The 15,222-nt window shown below is 39.2% G+C and overlaps 1 protein-coding gene across 3 annotated transcripts in view; it reads right to left on the reverse strand.

Annotated features, from left to right (window-relative positions):
* Positions 1 to 1,493: 1,493 nt before the first annotated feature.
* LOC121384337 (5-hydroxytryptamine receptor 4-like) overlaps positions 1,494 to 15,222 on the reverse strand; it is a 90,381-nt gene continuing 76,652 nt past the window's right edge. For 2 of the 3 annotated variants that reach the window (XM_041514686.1, XM_041514685.1), the window contains exon 3: positions 1,494 to 3,816. In XM_041514686.1, the coding sequence (XP_041370620.1) occupies positions 2,010 to 3,056 (1,047 nt within the window). In that variant the 5' untranslated portion in view covers positions 3,057 to 3,816 and the 3' untranslated portion in view covers positions 1,494 to 2,009. Of the gene's footprint in view, positions 3,817 to 14,241; positions 14,412 to 15,222 lie in introns of those variants that run through there. The other variant, XM_041514687.1, reaches the window with a different exon arrangement.

The following is a 15,222-nucleotide window of genomic DNA, read 5'->3' on the forward strand; positions in this document are numbered from 1 at the left end:
ATTTTAAAATTTCTAAAAACAGGGTTTATTAACGTAATAAAGTAGATGTACATTATCAAGCTTGTAAGACACTAAGACTTCATCTGCTTACAATAATATTAATCTTATTACTCGAAGACAATAGTACCAGAACTCTCATTTGGCGTCTTGGTTCGTCTTTAAGTCAGGTTTATAGATGGTTCGTTCTTGCTGCAACCCCAAACGTCATATACTAGTCTACTGGATAATGAAACTTGAGCAAAATGACTGGTTCAACTCATTTCAGCATAATGCCATTCTCAGGAGGAGGTAATACAGTATATAACTGTCAGCGGGTGTGATTGGAGTTCTGGGTACATTTGCATTTGTCTATAGCAAGTAAAGTAAGGATGTTCCAAAATGAGCGAACAGTGATGTTAATTCAATTATGTCATAAGGATATATATATATATATATATATATATATATATATATATATATATATATGTGTGTGTGTGTGTGTGTGTGTGTGTGTGTGTGTAGCGTCTCCCTCTCTGTCTCTCTCTCATACTCTCTCTCTCTCTCCCTCTCTCCCTCTCTCCCTCTCTCTCTCTCTCTCTCTCTCTCCCTCTCTCTCTCTCTCTCTCTCTCCTCTCTCCTCTCTCTCTCTCTCTCTCTCTCTCTCTCTCTCTCTCTCTCTCTCTCTCTCTCTCTCTCTCTCTCTCTCTCTCTCTCTCTCTCTCTCTCTCTCTCTCATGCATGCGTGTGTGTGTGTGTGTGTACTTTAAACTAATCATTTTAACAGACGAAAGATACTATATTTCATACGAACATTTTATGAACAACTACAAATTATTTATTAAACAGTTTGTTAGACATTGCCTCATCCTTCATGCGACTATTTCTGGAGTAACTAATTTAGTTCGGTTACTGGCGTATCAACAGAACAGTAGAAATACATATATACATATTGAGCAACATTTTGTTCATCAAAAGGTAGGTTTAAGTCAATACATTACATAATATTGCACGTCGTCTTTCTTAACGAAGGTGTGGTTTTGAGCAACAGGCAAAGAAAGGTGGGCAGAGCATTGAATAAGTCGAGCATCTATGTCCATAAGACTGAATAATAACGTGATCGCTATGATTTCACGAACGTATGTCACTTTTAGTGATAGTAATCTACTTTTGTCTTCTAAACAGCTGAACCCTATATTCATCATAAAACTGTGGTATTATAGTTGCATTGCTTGTTTTATGATATTCAATAGTGTCTTATTCACACTGTTAATAACGTAAAACGTTACCTTGCCTGGTATTATATATCTGGCTTTCGTTTAACATTTTAATGGCCATGTCCTGTCATGATCCCCTCTTATATATTTATTGACAAAACACAAATATGTCAGAATGAAAGTTTTAACAGGTTTAAAGATCACAAAGTTCACGTATTTACTTGCTGTGAATACGATAAATTATTTAGCTTTCCTTAAAAACGAAGATCAGGTAAAATTCAAACTAAGACCAAAGTTACATTCTCTAATAGTAGCACTTTATTATGATATGTAGAACTTTTTTTAATCCAACCAAACAAGTACACCAATGTCTTGAGCACTGTCTAGCAGGGGGAAGCCAACTAGGCCCATCCACGAGGTATTGTCATTGAATAATTATATTCCCAGCTGCGAGGTTACCGAGAGTTAACAGTTCCTCTCGTAGATACACACAACGTTAAAACGGTCAGCTCTCCACGGTTCCGTTGCCATTGCGCCAAGCCCGACAGCAAGCGTCGCCGACAGGGCTGCGCCGACAACTCTACGCCGCGAAGGCTACTTTTAGAATGACCGTTTCCTTGAAGCATCGAGACACGACCACGATTCACGCTAGGAGGCGCGGTGTTCGTTGTTGCTGAGCGCTATTGAAGCACTTTCTCCGCCATCGGCCTTGACGTCTGGCAGCTGAAAGGTCACTGTGGCGGATCGGCTGACGTGGCTGTCGTCGATGCAGGTATCTAGCGAGTTCTCTCGTGTTCGCAGGTGGGAGGCCTCCTGTCATTCGGACAGGTGCGTCGTTCCCGTGATCGGGTCTTCCTCGTATTCACTGATGCCGCGGCACACTTTGCACTTGAGGAGTCTGCGAAAGGCAAATTTAAAGTTCCTATTGAAGTAGTAGTACAGAAATGGATTCATCACTGAGTTTATATATCCGAGCCATAAGGCAACAGACCAGGGTATGTAGGGAATTTTGTACCCGATCAAAGGGTCGAATATGTTGAAAATAAAGAAGGGAAACCAACACACGCTAAAACATCCCATAATGATGCCAAGAGTCTTTGCAGCTTTGGCTTCTTGCTTAAATTTTCCTTTTCCTTTCAAGCTATGTTGGTGATGCACTGCATTATCTAAGCTACGAATCTGCATGGCTTGTCTGCGGGCGCACAGGTAAATTTTCCAGTTGCAGACTCCCATGAAAACTACAGGAATGTAAAAGGCGACTGCTGAGCATATCAAAGAGAAAGTCACATTGACGAGGAATACGCACGTGTTAGAGCCTGGAGGCGCGGCGCACTCGATGAAATCCTCGATACCGATCGTGTTCCACTTGTTCATCACCGGAACAAACGAGATGAAGATGGGGATCACCCAGCAGCACGTCAGCATCATGACAACGATCTGTGACGTCATCCTCTCGTGCACGAACGGCTGGCAGATGGCCAGGTAGCGGTCTATGGCGAGGCAGGAGAGGTGGAATATCGAGATGGTGCAGAGCATCACGTCAAAACTGATCCCCACGAGACACAGGGTCTCCCCGAGCATCCACTGCTTGTTGTTGAGCTGCGAGTAGATGGAGAAGGGCATCACCAACACGGAGACGCTCATGTCCGCCACAGCTAGGGACACGACGAAAGCATTGGTGATGGTTCTCAATCGGCGGTGAGTGGCGACTGACAGGATGACCACCGTGTTGCCCACCAGGCACAGGATTGGGAAACAGGTCAGCACGGCTGCTATGCCGTACCGGGTGCCGGTGCTGTACAGAGGTGGAGGGCCTGGTTTGTCCGCAAGAATGTCGTCACAATTTAGTGTGGTGTTGGACATAGTCTTCTTTAACACGGCCGAACTCCACTACACACTTCGAGTCCCACTACCGAATGGAACAGAACTAGATAGCCGAATCACTCGTCACTACCGAATGGAACAGAACTAGATAGCCGAACTACGCGTCGCTGTCCATCTGAATAGCGAGGTTTGTCGAGTCACACATGGAATCCTGTAGATATATTTGTTCCAGTTTTAAAGAACTGTGCCGAATGTTTTGATTTCACCACCTGTTTATCCTCTCGTGTCAGACTCTGTATATAAACTGTTGTAAATCCTCTCTGTCGGCCAGCGGTCACAGTCCCTGACCTTCGAATTTAAACGAAACGGAATATGCGGTCATCCAGCAGTTGAGACGTACTACTCCAAATGTTGATATAATATATAAAAACAACCCCACAATTTTATTCTGATATTTCTCACAGACTGTGGAACACACTGGTATATCAGATGTATGCATTTATCTTTTCTAAAAAGCTACGACAGATTTAACCTCGTTTCCTCCAACACTTTCCAATAACGATGGATAAATGCAGTACATTAATGGCACACAAGGGGAAAAAAAACTAAATCCAGAATCCAATACGGTGGGAAAGAATTAAATGTATTTCGTTTCTGAGATCCACAATCAATGTTCACGTGTACCCGAGAACGATTTCCACTCGGCTTCCTTTCTTGTCCTCAACAACTGCACAGTAACCGCGTGTGCGTACCAAATGCTTCGCTGGCACTCTTGGAATCACCATTGTCCACGTCTGGGCTGAAAATACAAAAACAGAAAACAATCGTGGAATTAGTTACACGATGCGTAATCATGGTGAATGTGAGATAAATCAATGGGTTTTAGGGCGAATTAACATCGGACTATATGGATCGCAGGGTTACGATTTTTATTCATCTCCCGTGTCCCATCGTAGTCCGAGACGGCTGTCTGTTTGAGGGTAAACGAATTAAGTCTTCTCAGTGTGCTTTGTAGTAATCGAATTTGTATGCTGAAACAGAAACTTGTCTCGGGACGCCACATTTCATACTTAATCAACTACAGATATACATTTAAACTTGAAACTTTGAACATATTATATGATCTAGCTAGGATTTTGACAGTCGTGGAACAGTAAATGATCCAGCGTTAGCTTGATGTGCGGTCGGTCTATTTGTGCGGTCGGTCTATGGGCTATTTCTCGTTCCAGCCAGTGTACCACAACTGGTATATCAAAGGCTGTGCGGAAATATTGCGGGTATCCTCTCTAAGATTATATGTAAAAATTACCAAATCATGTTTGACATCTAAAAAGCCGATGATCAATGTGCTCTAGTGGTGTCGTTTAAACAAACTTTAACTAAATAGTTAAACAAAACCAGTTATTCTAAAAACAAAAGTTAGTTTTGTTTAACGACAACACTAGAGTACATTGATTTATTAATCATCGGCTATTTGATGTCAAACATTTGGTCATTTTGAAACCAGCTAAATTTTTTGATCAGTAGCAAGGGATATTTTATATGCACAATCCCACAGACAGGATAGCACATACCATGGCCTTTGATATACCAGTCGTGGTGCACTTGCTGTGACGAGAAATAGCCCAGTTTTCTCACCGACGGAGATCGATCCCAAACCGACAGCGCATCAAGCGAGCGCTTTACCACTGGGCTACATCCTGCCTCAATTCTAAAACGAGCATTCAGTTTTTTCATTTCAACTTATTTTCGTGCTTATATCCAGTTACGGTTCAAGCATGCTGTCCTGGGCACACACATCAGCTATCCAGCACAGAGAGGGTTAGTTGATAAGTGTTAGTGGTTAGTGAGAGAGAAGAGGGTATAGTGGTCTTACACCTACCCATTGAGTCGTTAAAACTCGCTCTGAGTGGGAGTCGGTACCGGGCTGCGAACCCTGTACCTACCAGCCTTATGTCCAATGGCTTAACCACGACACCATCGAGGCCGGTTCACATTCAGTAAGAAATCAAGCTAGCGAGTGGGCGTGGCCCGGTGCGTGGTCAAAGTCTGTTGCCATACCGAGTTCTAATCCCCACCCCACACAACACACACTCAATTACTGTTTTAGTCAGGATACAACAACACAAACGGAATATATCAAACACCGGTGGGCGTAGTGGTTCTTCCGCCAGTTCTCAATGATGGTAGGCGCTGGGTTCGTATACACGTACCGGATACACCTCCGTGGTTCTTAACAGCTTAAGTAGAAGGTTACAGACAGACTGACGGACTGACAGACAGACGTTCAGATAATTTATTAACGTCTCACCGTATGTACATCATACATTTACAAAATAAAACAAACATGAAAGTACATAAGCCATTCCTTGTGGAATGAATGAATGAATGAATGAATGAATGAATGAATGAATGTTTAACGACACCCCAGCACGAAAAATACATCGGCTATTGGGTGTCAAACTATGGTAAAAGCAAAACAAATTTGATAATCAACATCAATATAAAAATTTAACAGTTAAATTAAAACACAGTGTAAAGAACTGAGCAAAAATACAAATATCACAGATAAATCAAATTAAAATTTACAATAAAAGTCAGTATCTCGAAGAAATTGTAATAAAAGTTCTGGATGGAATCGAAAGGATCCATTCCTTGTGGAATTATGAGAGACAGTGTAGTTAAATAATTACACTTGGGTACAATTAAAATAATACTGATAACACTATTAATTATTAGTATAAAAAGTCTGTATGATGCAGGGTTAGGCTCTGACACATAACACATAACTTTTCAAAATCAGGTAAGAACATAAAATATTTACAACGTAATCGAGCATGTTGGTACAAATTAACACGAAGATCGTCATATAACGGACAGTTTATATTAAAAAACCCATGAATTTCATCCTCAACACATCGGTTATCACATGTAGGAAAGTATCGCTAACCCGCTATATTTCCCAAGGCCAAGAAAAAAAGCTACAAGGTCAACTCTGTTAATAACTATTCCTTGTATTCCGTGGTACCCCATATACCAACTCCCTAAGTAATAATGGATAACACGAGTGAATAGTATAACTTACTGTAAACGTTATATCGCATTTCTACCATTACTTTTGGCCATAAAAAGCCCCAACGCTCTACTCAGTGGCATAGCGTGGGCGGGGCCACAGGGGCGGTAGCCCTGGGCGCAAAATTCTGGACTGGTGGAAGGGACTCGAGGTGTGCTAACGGTCCACTGGGTAGGGGGCGCAATACTTGCCTTGCCCAGGGCGCTGGCAACCTTGCAGGCCGTGCAACCGCTTTAACAGTAACATTAAAATCTAAAGTCTCGTCTAGTAGAATTCCAAAATAAGGATATTTATCTACAGTGTTTAAAACCACATCGCTACATTTATATCAATAACTAGATCTAGATATAGATGGGTTTAGAAATGTATAATTTTGGATTTCTCTCCATTTAATGACATATTATTTTTAAGACACCATACATAAGTGCAGTGAAGAAGACGTTGCAAATGAGATTAATGTTCAACCAGAAGCACTATATAGTCTACATACAGGAATGTGTGATGCTGGAGATAAGATTGTTGCGTAGACGGAGTGAACTTGAAAGTTTTTAAAAAATATTATGGTATCCGACCAGTGAATACGAAAAAAAAAATAAAGTTTGTTTTATTTAACGACGTCACTAGAGCACATTGATTTTTTATCTTATCATCGGCTATTGGACGTCAAACACATGGTCATTCTGACACTATTTTCAGAAGAAACCCGCTGTCGCCACATAGGCTACTCTTTTTACGACAGGCAGCAAGGGATCTTTTATTTGCGTTTCCCACAGGCAGGATAGCACAAACCATGGCCTTTGTTGAACCAGTTATGGGACCAGTGAATACAGTCCTTCCCATCAGGAAACGTCGTTTTCTTACTATAGTGTGTACCACACACACTCACTCACTCACTCACTCACTCACTCACTCACTCTCTCTCTCTCTGTGTCGGTGTCGGTGTGTGTGTATATATATATATAGATAGATAGATAGATAGATAGATAGATAGATACCAAAAAACACTTTCTATATATATATGTATATATATATATATGAGACAACGTGCTTGAATTTGAAGTTCTTAACAGCGTGAAAATAAATGGAACATGAAAAAACCCACTAATTGATTAGAAAGATCACTCGAGGGATACTCGGAATTCATCATCCGTGCAATCGAAACGTTTAAATCGTTATCCATATCGACCAGAGCATTGTGTAGTGAAAATCAATGACATATCACCCACGTTACCAACACAATAGTGCCACGCCTAGGTTTAATAAGTTTAGATTAGCCTAGATTCTAAAATGAAATGCCTACTGATAAATCATATTATCAACATAATGATTATCTAATAATAACACCAGTAACCATTATTAAGTCGTAACCAGTGTAATTAAAAAGAAATTGGTTAAAGTTTGTTTTGTTTAACGACACCACTAGAGCACATTGATTAATTAATCATCGGTTATTGGATGTCAAACATTTGGCATTTCTGACTCGTAGTCATCAGAGAAAACCCGCTACATTTTTCTTAATGTAGCAAGGGATCTTTTATATGCACTTTCCCACAGGCAGGAGGAGAGCACATACCACGGCCTTTGACCAGTTGTGGTGCACTGACTGGAACGAGAAAAACCCAGTCAGCTGAACGGATCCATCGATGTGGTTCGATCCTGCGACGCAAGCACCTCAAGCAAGCACTCAACCGACTGAGCTAAATACCACCCCTCCCTCCCTCAGTGTAATTACGACACTGGTGACAAACAATAAATAAATGTATAAATTATAAATAAATATTTAAGTAAATAAACAAATAAACAAGCACGCAAAGGTACTTTCTTGGAAAACGTTACCTTTATTCCGTTGTTAAAACTCTTTACCACCGCGACTTGTATATCAGAACAGAACAGAACAGAACTGAACTTTATTACACTCAGGCCGTTCCACAACGGCGTTAGAGGAACATACATAATAAATAGTATAAACGTGACAAGATGGTTTACAGGAGGATGAAATAATAACATATGATAATACATAATACATTTACTTGTATATGATATTAATTGATAATAACTGTAACAGTAGTAGTATTAGTATTAGTAGTAGTAGTAGTAATAATAATAATGGTGGTAGCAGTAATGGTAGTCGTAGTAGTATAATAATAGTAGCTGTAGTAGTAATAGTAATGGTAGTACATGGTACAGTAATAATAATAATAATAGTAATAATAATAGTAATAATAATAATTGTAATATAGCTAGGAAACAGTTTTGATTGTGACATGAGTTATTCAGTTACCAGGACGTTTAAAAACCTGGCCAATTACATTTATAAATTTCGCCAACTTCTTTAATACACTTATTTTCTTACTGCTCATTAGTTCTTTGAATTTGTAGGTGCTTGGTCTAGTATAATAATAGGGATGTAAAAATCTTACTCGGAAATTATGAAAAAATATACATACAAATAAATAATGGAATTCATCACCAATGTCACTTTCATCACATAAAGTACACAATCTGTCTTCAAATAATATGTTATTCCACCTTCCAGTTTCGACAGGTAAATAGTGATTTGACGTTCTAAATTTTATAATTAATCTCCACAACTTTTCGGGAATTATATTTAAATATTTTTCAAAAATGAGTTCTTCTTTAAAAAGTTGATAGGTTTTGCCTCTTGATGACATTGATATGCTATTATTCCATATTTGTAAATATTGATCATTTTGCCTAATTTTAATTTGTTGTGAGAGCCAAGTTAACGATAAAAAGGTGTGTGATATCCAAACATCGCTTATTCCTAAATGCTCCAAAGTATGTTTAATACTAGTGAGCCAATTATAATTTATTCTATTTGTAACATGATCTGTCAACATAAATCTGTATAGAAGAAATGATAATTTTGATTGTTTCCCTGAAATAATGCGTGCCCAGTAACAAACCATTCTTCTTTGAATATTTAATTCCACGGGCACTTTCCCCAATTCTCCGTATAACATAAATAATGGGGTGGATTTTTTTGTTGGCAAGATGTGTCGGAAGAAATATATTTGAACAGAATCGCATATATCGTTTTTTCCATATCCCCAAACTTCGCAACCGTATAACAAGATTGGGAGAACCATTGATTCAAACATTTTAAGTTTACACTCAATCGATAGATTATTGTCTTTAGATTTCGCCAATACAAAATACATAGTTGTGACGGTACATGCTCTTAAATTTGTTTTCGCCTATGGCGATATTAATTGTTTTAGAGGGCCGTGTGCAGTTCCAATATGCACTTAGCCCAGGTGGGCACTTTGTTACGTAATACCTTCGCGCGACCGTGCATCCCAATATGCACTTAGTCTAGGTGTGGAGGCCATGTGGCCAGTAGTTACGTAATACCTCTGCGAGTGCGGTTTCGACGACCGTGATTTTGGCGACTAGGCGTCAGCCAGTCTGATCTTCTAAGAGAAAAATGCGTCTCTGGGAGTTGGGGAAATATCTCATGATACGTGAGGTACCGCGATGTACCCCCAGGCGATATTCGGGATTATGATAAATAGCTAGGGTTTTAGAGATGTCGGGGAGAAACAAAAGGAAGGCTCCAGGGGAACGTTAGTCCGTCCGGACTGGTAATCATATATTTTCTGCTCTGTGTATAACCTTGATATGACTGATGTGACTTTAAATATTTTAATACTGTATTATACCAATATTATTTAGACGGTGCTGCCGGTCATCTGACGCAGTAAACTGTAGGCTCACTGTCTAAATAAATATATAAAGCTTAGCCAGTCATCCTAGAGGACCTAGGTAAAATGTAGGTTATTGTCTTTATTGTGATAGGTACCAGTATTAATTCTGTGTTACAAGGTTATTGAACGAGTAGTATGGGTTAATTAAAAATTAACCAGTTAGGAATAGAGTTGTAATTCCTTTATTAATTAAGTTCTCCTGGAAGCGTTTCTCAATTATCACACGTTACTGAACGAGTAGTAAGGGTTAATTAAAAATTAACCAGTTAGGAATAGAGTTGTAATTCCTTTATTAATTAAGTTCTCCTGGAAGCGTTTCTCAATTATCACACGTGTGGGTGTTGTGTCACGGTGAAGTGATTAGCATATTGTGTAAACTAGACACCTAGAGATTAACTAATTAAGTGATCAGTTCTGGGTTGTTATTATTTGTTGTTGTTAATTAACTACTGCGGCAGTACATTTGTCAGCGTAGGTTAATACAGATTCCAAAGTGCATTGTGTTTTTGTTGTGTTTTCTAGTGAACTAAACGTGCTTAATAATATATACTTTATATAAGATCTTATCTCTGATCATACCTAGACGAGCCAGCGGGTATAACTGCCTGTTACAGAGAGATCTAATAGATATACAGTTAGGAGAGATATTTGGACAATCGTGTTTCATTCAGTTACGGGTATTATAGGATCCCCGTGACAATAGCTTTAGTTGCTTGATGTTTTAATTGAGCCTTGGTCGTTTTAAAATTATTTAATTTGCTAAAAGTGACCCCAAGGTATTTAAATTCCTTCACATTCACAACAACGTATTTTCAAAGTTTGAAAGTATATTTATAATCTCTATAGATCAAATAAAAAATCCTTTGCTGCTAATGAAACACAAATGTAGCGGGTTTTCTCTCTATGACTAAATGCCAGAATTACCAAATGTTTGACATCCAATAGCCGATGTTAATAAATGAATGTGCTGTAGTAGTGTCGTTAAACAAAACAAATTTTAAATTTAACTTTCTACAACCGTCTACTTTTTTGTCCCTAATACAGAAAAAAAAAATAACATTACTATTAACATGTGTATGATTTTTCGCGTGATGAAGTACAAGTCCCAAGGGTCTATTAATATACGTTTTACGGTCGGCTTTTCCCGATAAAACAAATTTTCTTTGTACTCAATGCTGACATTCCCGGTGTATATAAATAACTGTTTATTATTTATATAAGAGAAGTGTCGTTCTAGTTCAATGTTCCTCATAAAATATTAATGTATACTAAGCAGTTTATAGAGTAGACCTCTATTTATATCGAAACTACCCATTTATCTAAGCTGGTCGATACGTTACGGATGTTGGCATACAAATACCTCCATGGTTATGCGTGTCAGGTTTTAATATGTCGAGTAAAGAGCTACTGAAGGTCTTCCACGGCGTATGGGAAGAATCGTTAGCACGGATATTGATGATATATTAGTGCAAAAGGTGTCGCGATATACACATACAAACATCAGTCTCGGCCCGTTTTTTCGTCAACTCAGAATATCTGTTTATCTCGAATCACTATCATACTTCGTAACAAAGAACATCAAAGGCTCTGGTATGTAATGTCCTGTCTTGTCAATTCCTTAGAAACTTGGGCGATGCAGGATGTATTAGTCCAAAGAGACTAAGCCCAAAGAGACAAAGAAAGATGTTTAATTGATAACACGCCGGGCCGGCATTCAGGAGCAAATTCCATTCGTTTGTAATCCGTTTGCCTATACGTAAGTATACGTATACGCAATACACAGTGCTTAAGGCTCAAATTCCATTCGTTTGTAACCGTCTGCCTATACGTACATATACGTATACGCAATCCACAGTGTCTAAGACGCAAATTCCAAGTGGTCGCAAACCGCATGCGTATACGTAAACGTAACTTGTAATGTGCAATCCGCATCAATCACTTCCTGTGCCAATGTGTTCAGTAATTTCCATGTATGCGTTCTTCGTCTATCCGAACACTATGTTTGTGAATTACGTATACGTATACAGATACGGAGTATGGACACATGGAACTTGCGCCTTAGATGTCTAATATAATGGTAACTGCAACATTGGATAAGGGAACCAGGGCCGTACCCTGATCAAAATCCTAAGGGGGGGCACTACTTTTTTTATTAACAAATGAAACACTATACAAATTAAACCCTGAGATGTGTGTACTATTTTCTGGAGTTAAAAAAAATTTGAGATTCTCAGGCGGGCAACTGTCCCCCCTGCCCCGGAGGGTACGATTTTAGCGCTAATATCACCGTGAAAGCGCATAACTACCTTGAGATCGTTTCGTAAAATGGGGCACTGGTTTGTTATCTTTAACAACAGCACTAGAACATTGATTTATTAATCAATGGCTATTGGAATAGATGAATGAATGAATGAATGAATGAATGAATGAATGTTTAACGACACCCCAGCACAAACATACACATCGGCTATTGGGTGTCAAAGTAAGTACATGAATATGTTTATTTACATTAGAAATAGAAATGATTTCTTACACACCCGTTGGTGAGAACATCATTCGTTATTTTTGGTAACACATACTTATTAACACACATACGTAGTCAGTGAGCGAAAATATAGAAACTGATCTAGTCGCCATATCTTGACTATATAGAGTGATTGCATGATATAAATATATGCATTTTCTCATATATCTCAATCACCGGCTTTGATGTTCTAGTCGTGGTTAGTTAAGAGTTAAGTCGTAAGAAAAATATAAATAAATATTACTGTTGTTAACTTGGTGCCTCTCTATTCTCGTGTTCCCATAGTCGTCATTGATTATGATAATGTTGATATCACACATCGGTTAGTTAAGAAAATGGCGCCGCCTAATTCAGGAGTTATATTCCGTGTCCATGTCAGTCGGTTTTATTAATAATCCAGATGCCAAGTCAGTAATATCAGTACACAGGCAAAATTATTATTTATATAACGAACAGAATATAAGTATATCTCTCCCCACCCCTCTCTCTCTCTCTCTCTCTCTCTCTCTCTCTCTCTCTCTCTCTCTCTCTCTCTCTCTCTCTCTCTCTCTCTCTCTCTCTCTCTCTCTCTCTCTCTCTCTCTCTGTGTGTGTGTGTATCTGTCTCTGTCTCTCTCTCTATGTCTCTATGTGTCTCTGTCTCTGTCTCTCTCTCCCCCTCCCTCCATCTCTCTCTCTCTCTATATATATATATATATCTGTCTCTGTGTATCTGTCTGTCTCTCTGTCTGTCTCTATCTGTCTCTCTCTCTGTATCTGTCTCTGTGTATCTGTCTCTGTCTCTCTGTCTCTCTGTGTATCGGTCTGTCTCTCTGTGTCTCTGTCTCTCTCTCTCTGTGTCTCTATCTGTCGCTCTCTCTCTCTCTCTCTCTCTCTCTCTCTCTCTCTCTCTCTCTCTCTCTCTCTCTCTCTCTCTCTCACTCACTCTCTCTCTCTAACACACACATAGAGAGAAAGAAGGTGAGACACATCTGTTCTAAACATCTGAAAGTGTTTTGTTACTATAGTAAAGGAAACGTAACTCCATATATACAGACATTTCATAATCAGTGCTCTAAGTGACTGCACACAACGTTTCTACTTCAGTTTCTTGATCACTGAAAAGCGCACGTTCTATAAAAGTAATTTAAAATTATTGTAGTCATCTTGGAATAGGCGGTGGTGGTGATGGTGGAGGGGTGACGCAATGTTCTCAGCTACGGCATTCTTGCTTTGTTCACTTCAATCTAATTAAAATTAGCTCCACTATTACATGTGGATCTAACAGCAGCCAGTTGGAGCTCATGTTCACCAATCAAAACCTTACTTGCAGAATCATGCCAGTGATTTGAAAATAATTTGAAAACATTCCGAAATATGGGGGTGACGAGTGCATACATATAATATATAATCAGCGTCAAAAAGAATAACACAAATTATGTACATCGTTAAAAAAAATGCATTTAAAAAGTGTTTTATTTACTAGAATCTGTCGTGAGAAATTTTACTTGTAGAATGTAGAACATTAAATTTTAGGATGTCTAATTTTCAAAACTTCTCACAACTCGGGTCCATCTCGTACGCTCGACCCTCCCCCCCCCCCTCCCCCCCCTCCCCCCCCCACCTTGAAGAGTCCTTTGCATATGCACCAACACCATTGTGTATGTATGTGTATGGTATGTAACATGTGCGTATATTTGTCGCGTGCTTGTTTTGTGTGTGAATATGTTGTTCGTTTATGTAGTTTAGGATCCATATTATATCAAACGGTTATCGATTAAAAATGAACTACAATAAGAAATTAAAAGTACCGATGAGCTCATATACTACCAGTGATCTGAATAAACAATAATCTACGAATATTTCGATTAAACGTTAGCCTGTCTTACAAGCATGGATAGATAAGACGTTCAGACCTTACCTGTATACATGACTTGACGTCCACAACCGGTCATACCTCACAGTAACAGCCCACTGCATCCGTTGATTGACAGGTAGAAGCCCACGGGAGACCGACCAACTTGTGAATGACATTTACCCGATTAACAAAACAATCATATGACAGTGTGCGCGTGCATGTCTGTGTGTGTCCGTTACGACAGCGTCGCTTCCCAATCCCATTGGTGGCTAATCAATGCACAATCGGCCGTTGGGCGAACACTACTGGAAAACCCAACTGAGCGCGGTCAAGCGAATGGTTAGAGACTGAGAATAATAAATACAACCGACTACGAAACAAAACCTCCAGCTTAAATTGCGTGTGGCTTGCCTACACACTGAAAACAATGGAAACAACACACTAAAATAATGGAAACCACGCACGGCTATGATCAAAGATAACAAAAAACGTACATCACTCATTTGTTTGTTTGTTGTTTTTTTGGTTGCTTTTGTGGGGTTTTGTTTCTGTTTAACAACACCACTAGAGCACACTGATTTATTAATCACCAGCTATTGGATGACAGACATTTGGTCATTCCGACATACAGTCTTACAGAGGAAACCTACTACATTTTTTTCCCATTTTTAGCAAGGGATATTTTATATGCATCATACCACAAACAAGATAGCACTTACCACTGCCTTTGATATACCAGCCGTGATGCACTGGACAAAACGAGAAATAACCCAATGGGCCCACCGACGGGGAGTCGAACCCAAATCGACTACGCATCCGGCGAGCGCTTTGCCACTGGATTACATTCCGCACCACTCCAATACAAAACATCCAGCTTAAATTGTTTGCAGTTTTCCTACACACTAAAACAATGGAAACCACGCACTAAAAACAATGGAAACACGCACGGCAAGCACACAGATAACAAAAAACGTACATCACTCACTCTTTCGGTGAAATAAAAGCATGAAGTAACACCAGAAGCAGTTTTAACTTGATAGAACG

Source organism: Gigantopelta aegis, chromosome 10 (assembly GCF_016097555.1).
Source record: "Gigantopelta aegis isolate Gae_Host chromosome 10, Gae_host_genome, whole genome shotgun sequence".
Lineage (NCBI taxonomy): Eukaryota > Metazoa > Mollusca > Gastropoda > Neomphalida > Peltospiridae > Gigantopelta > Gigantopelta aegis.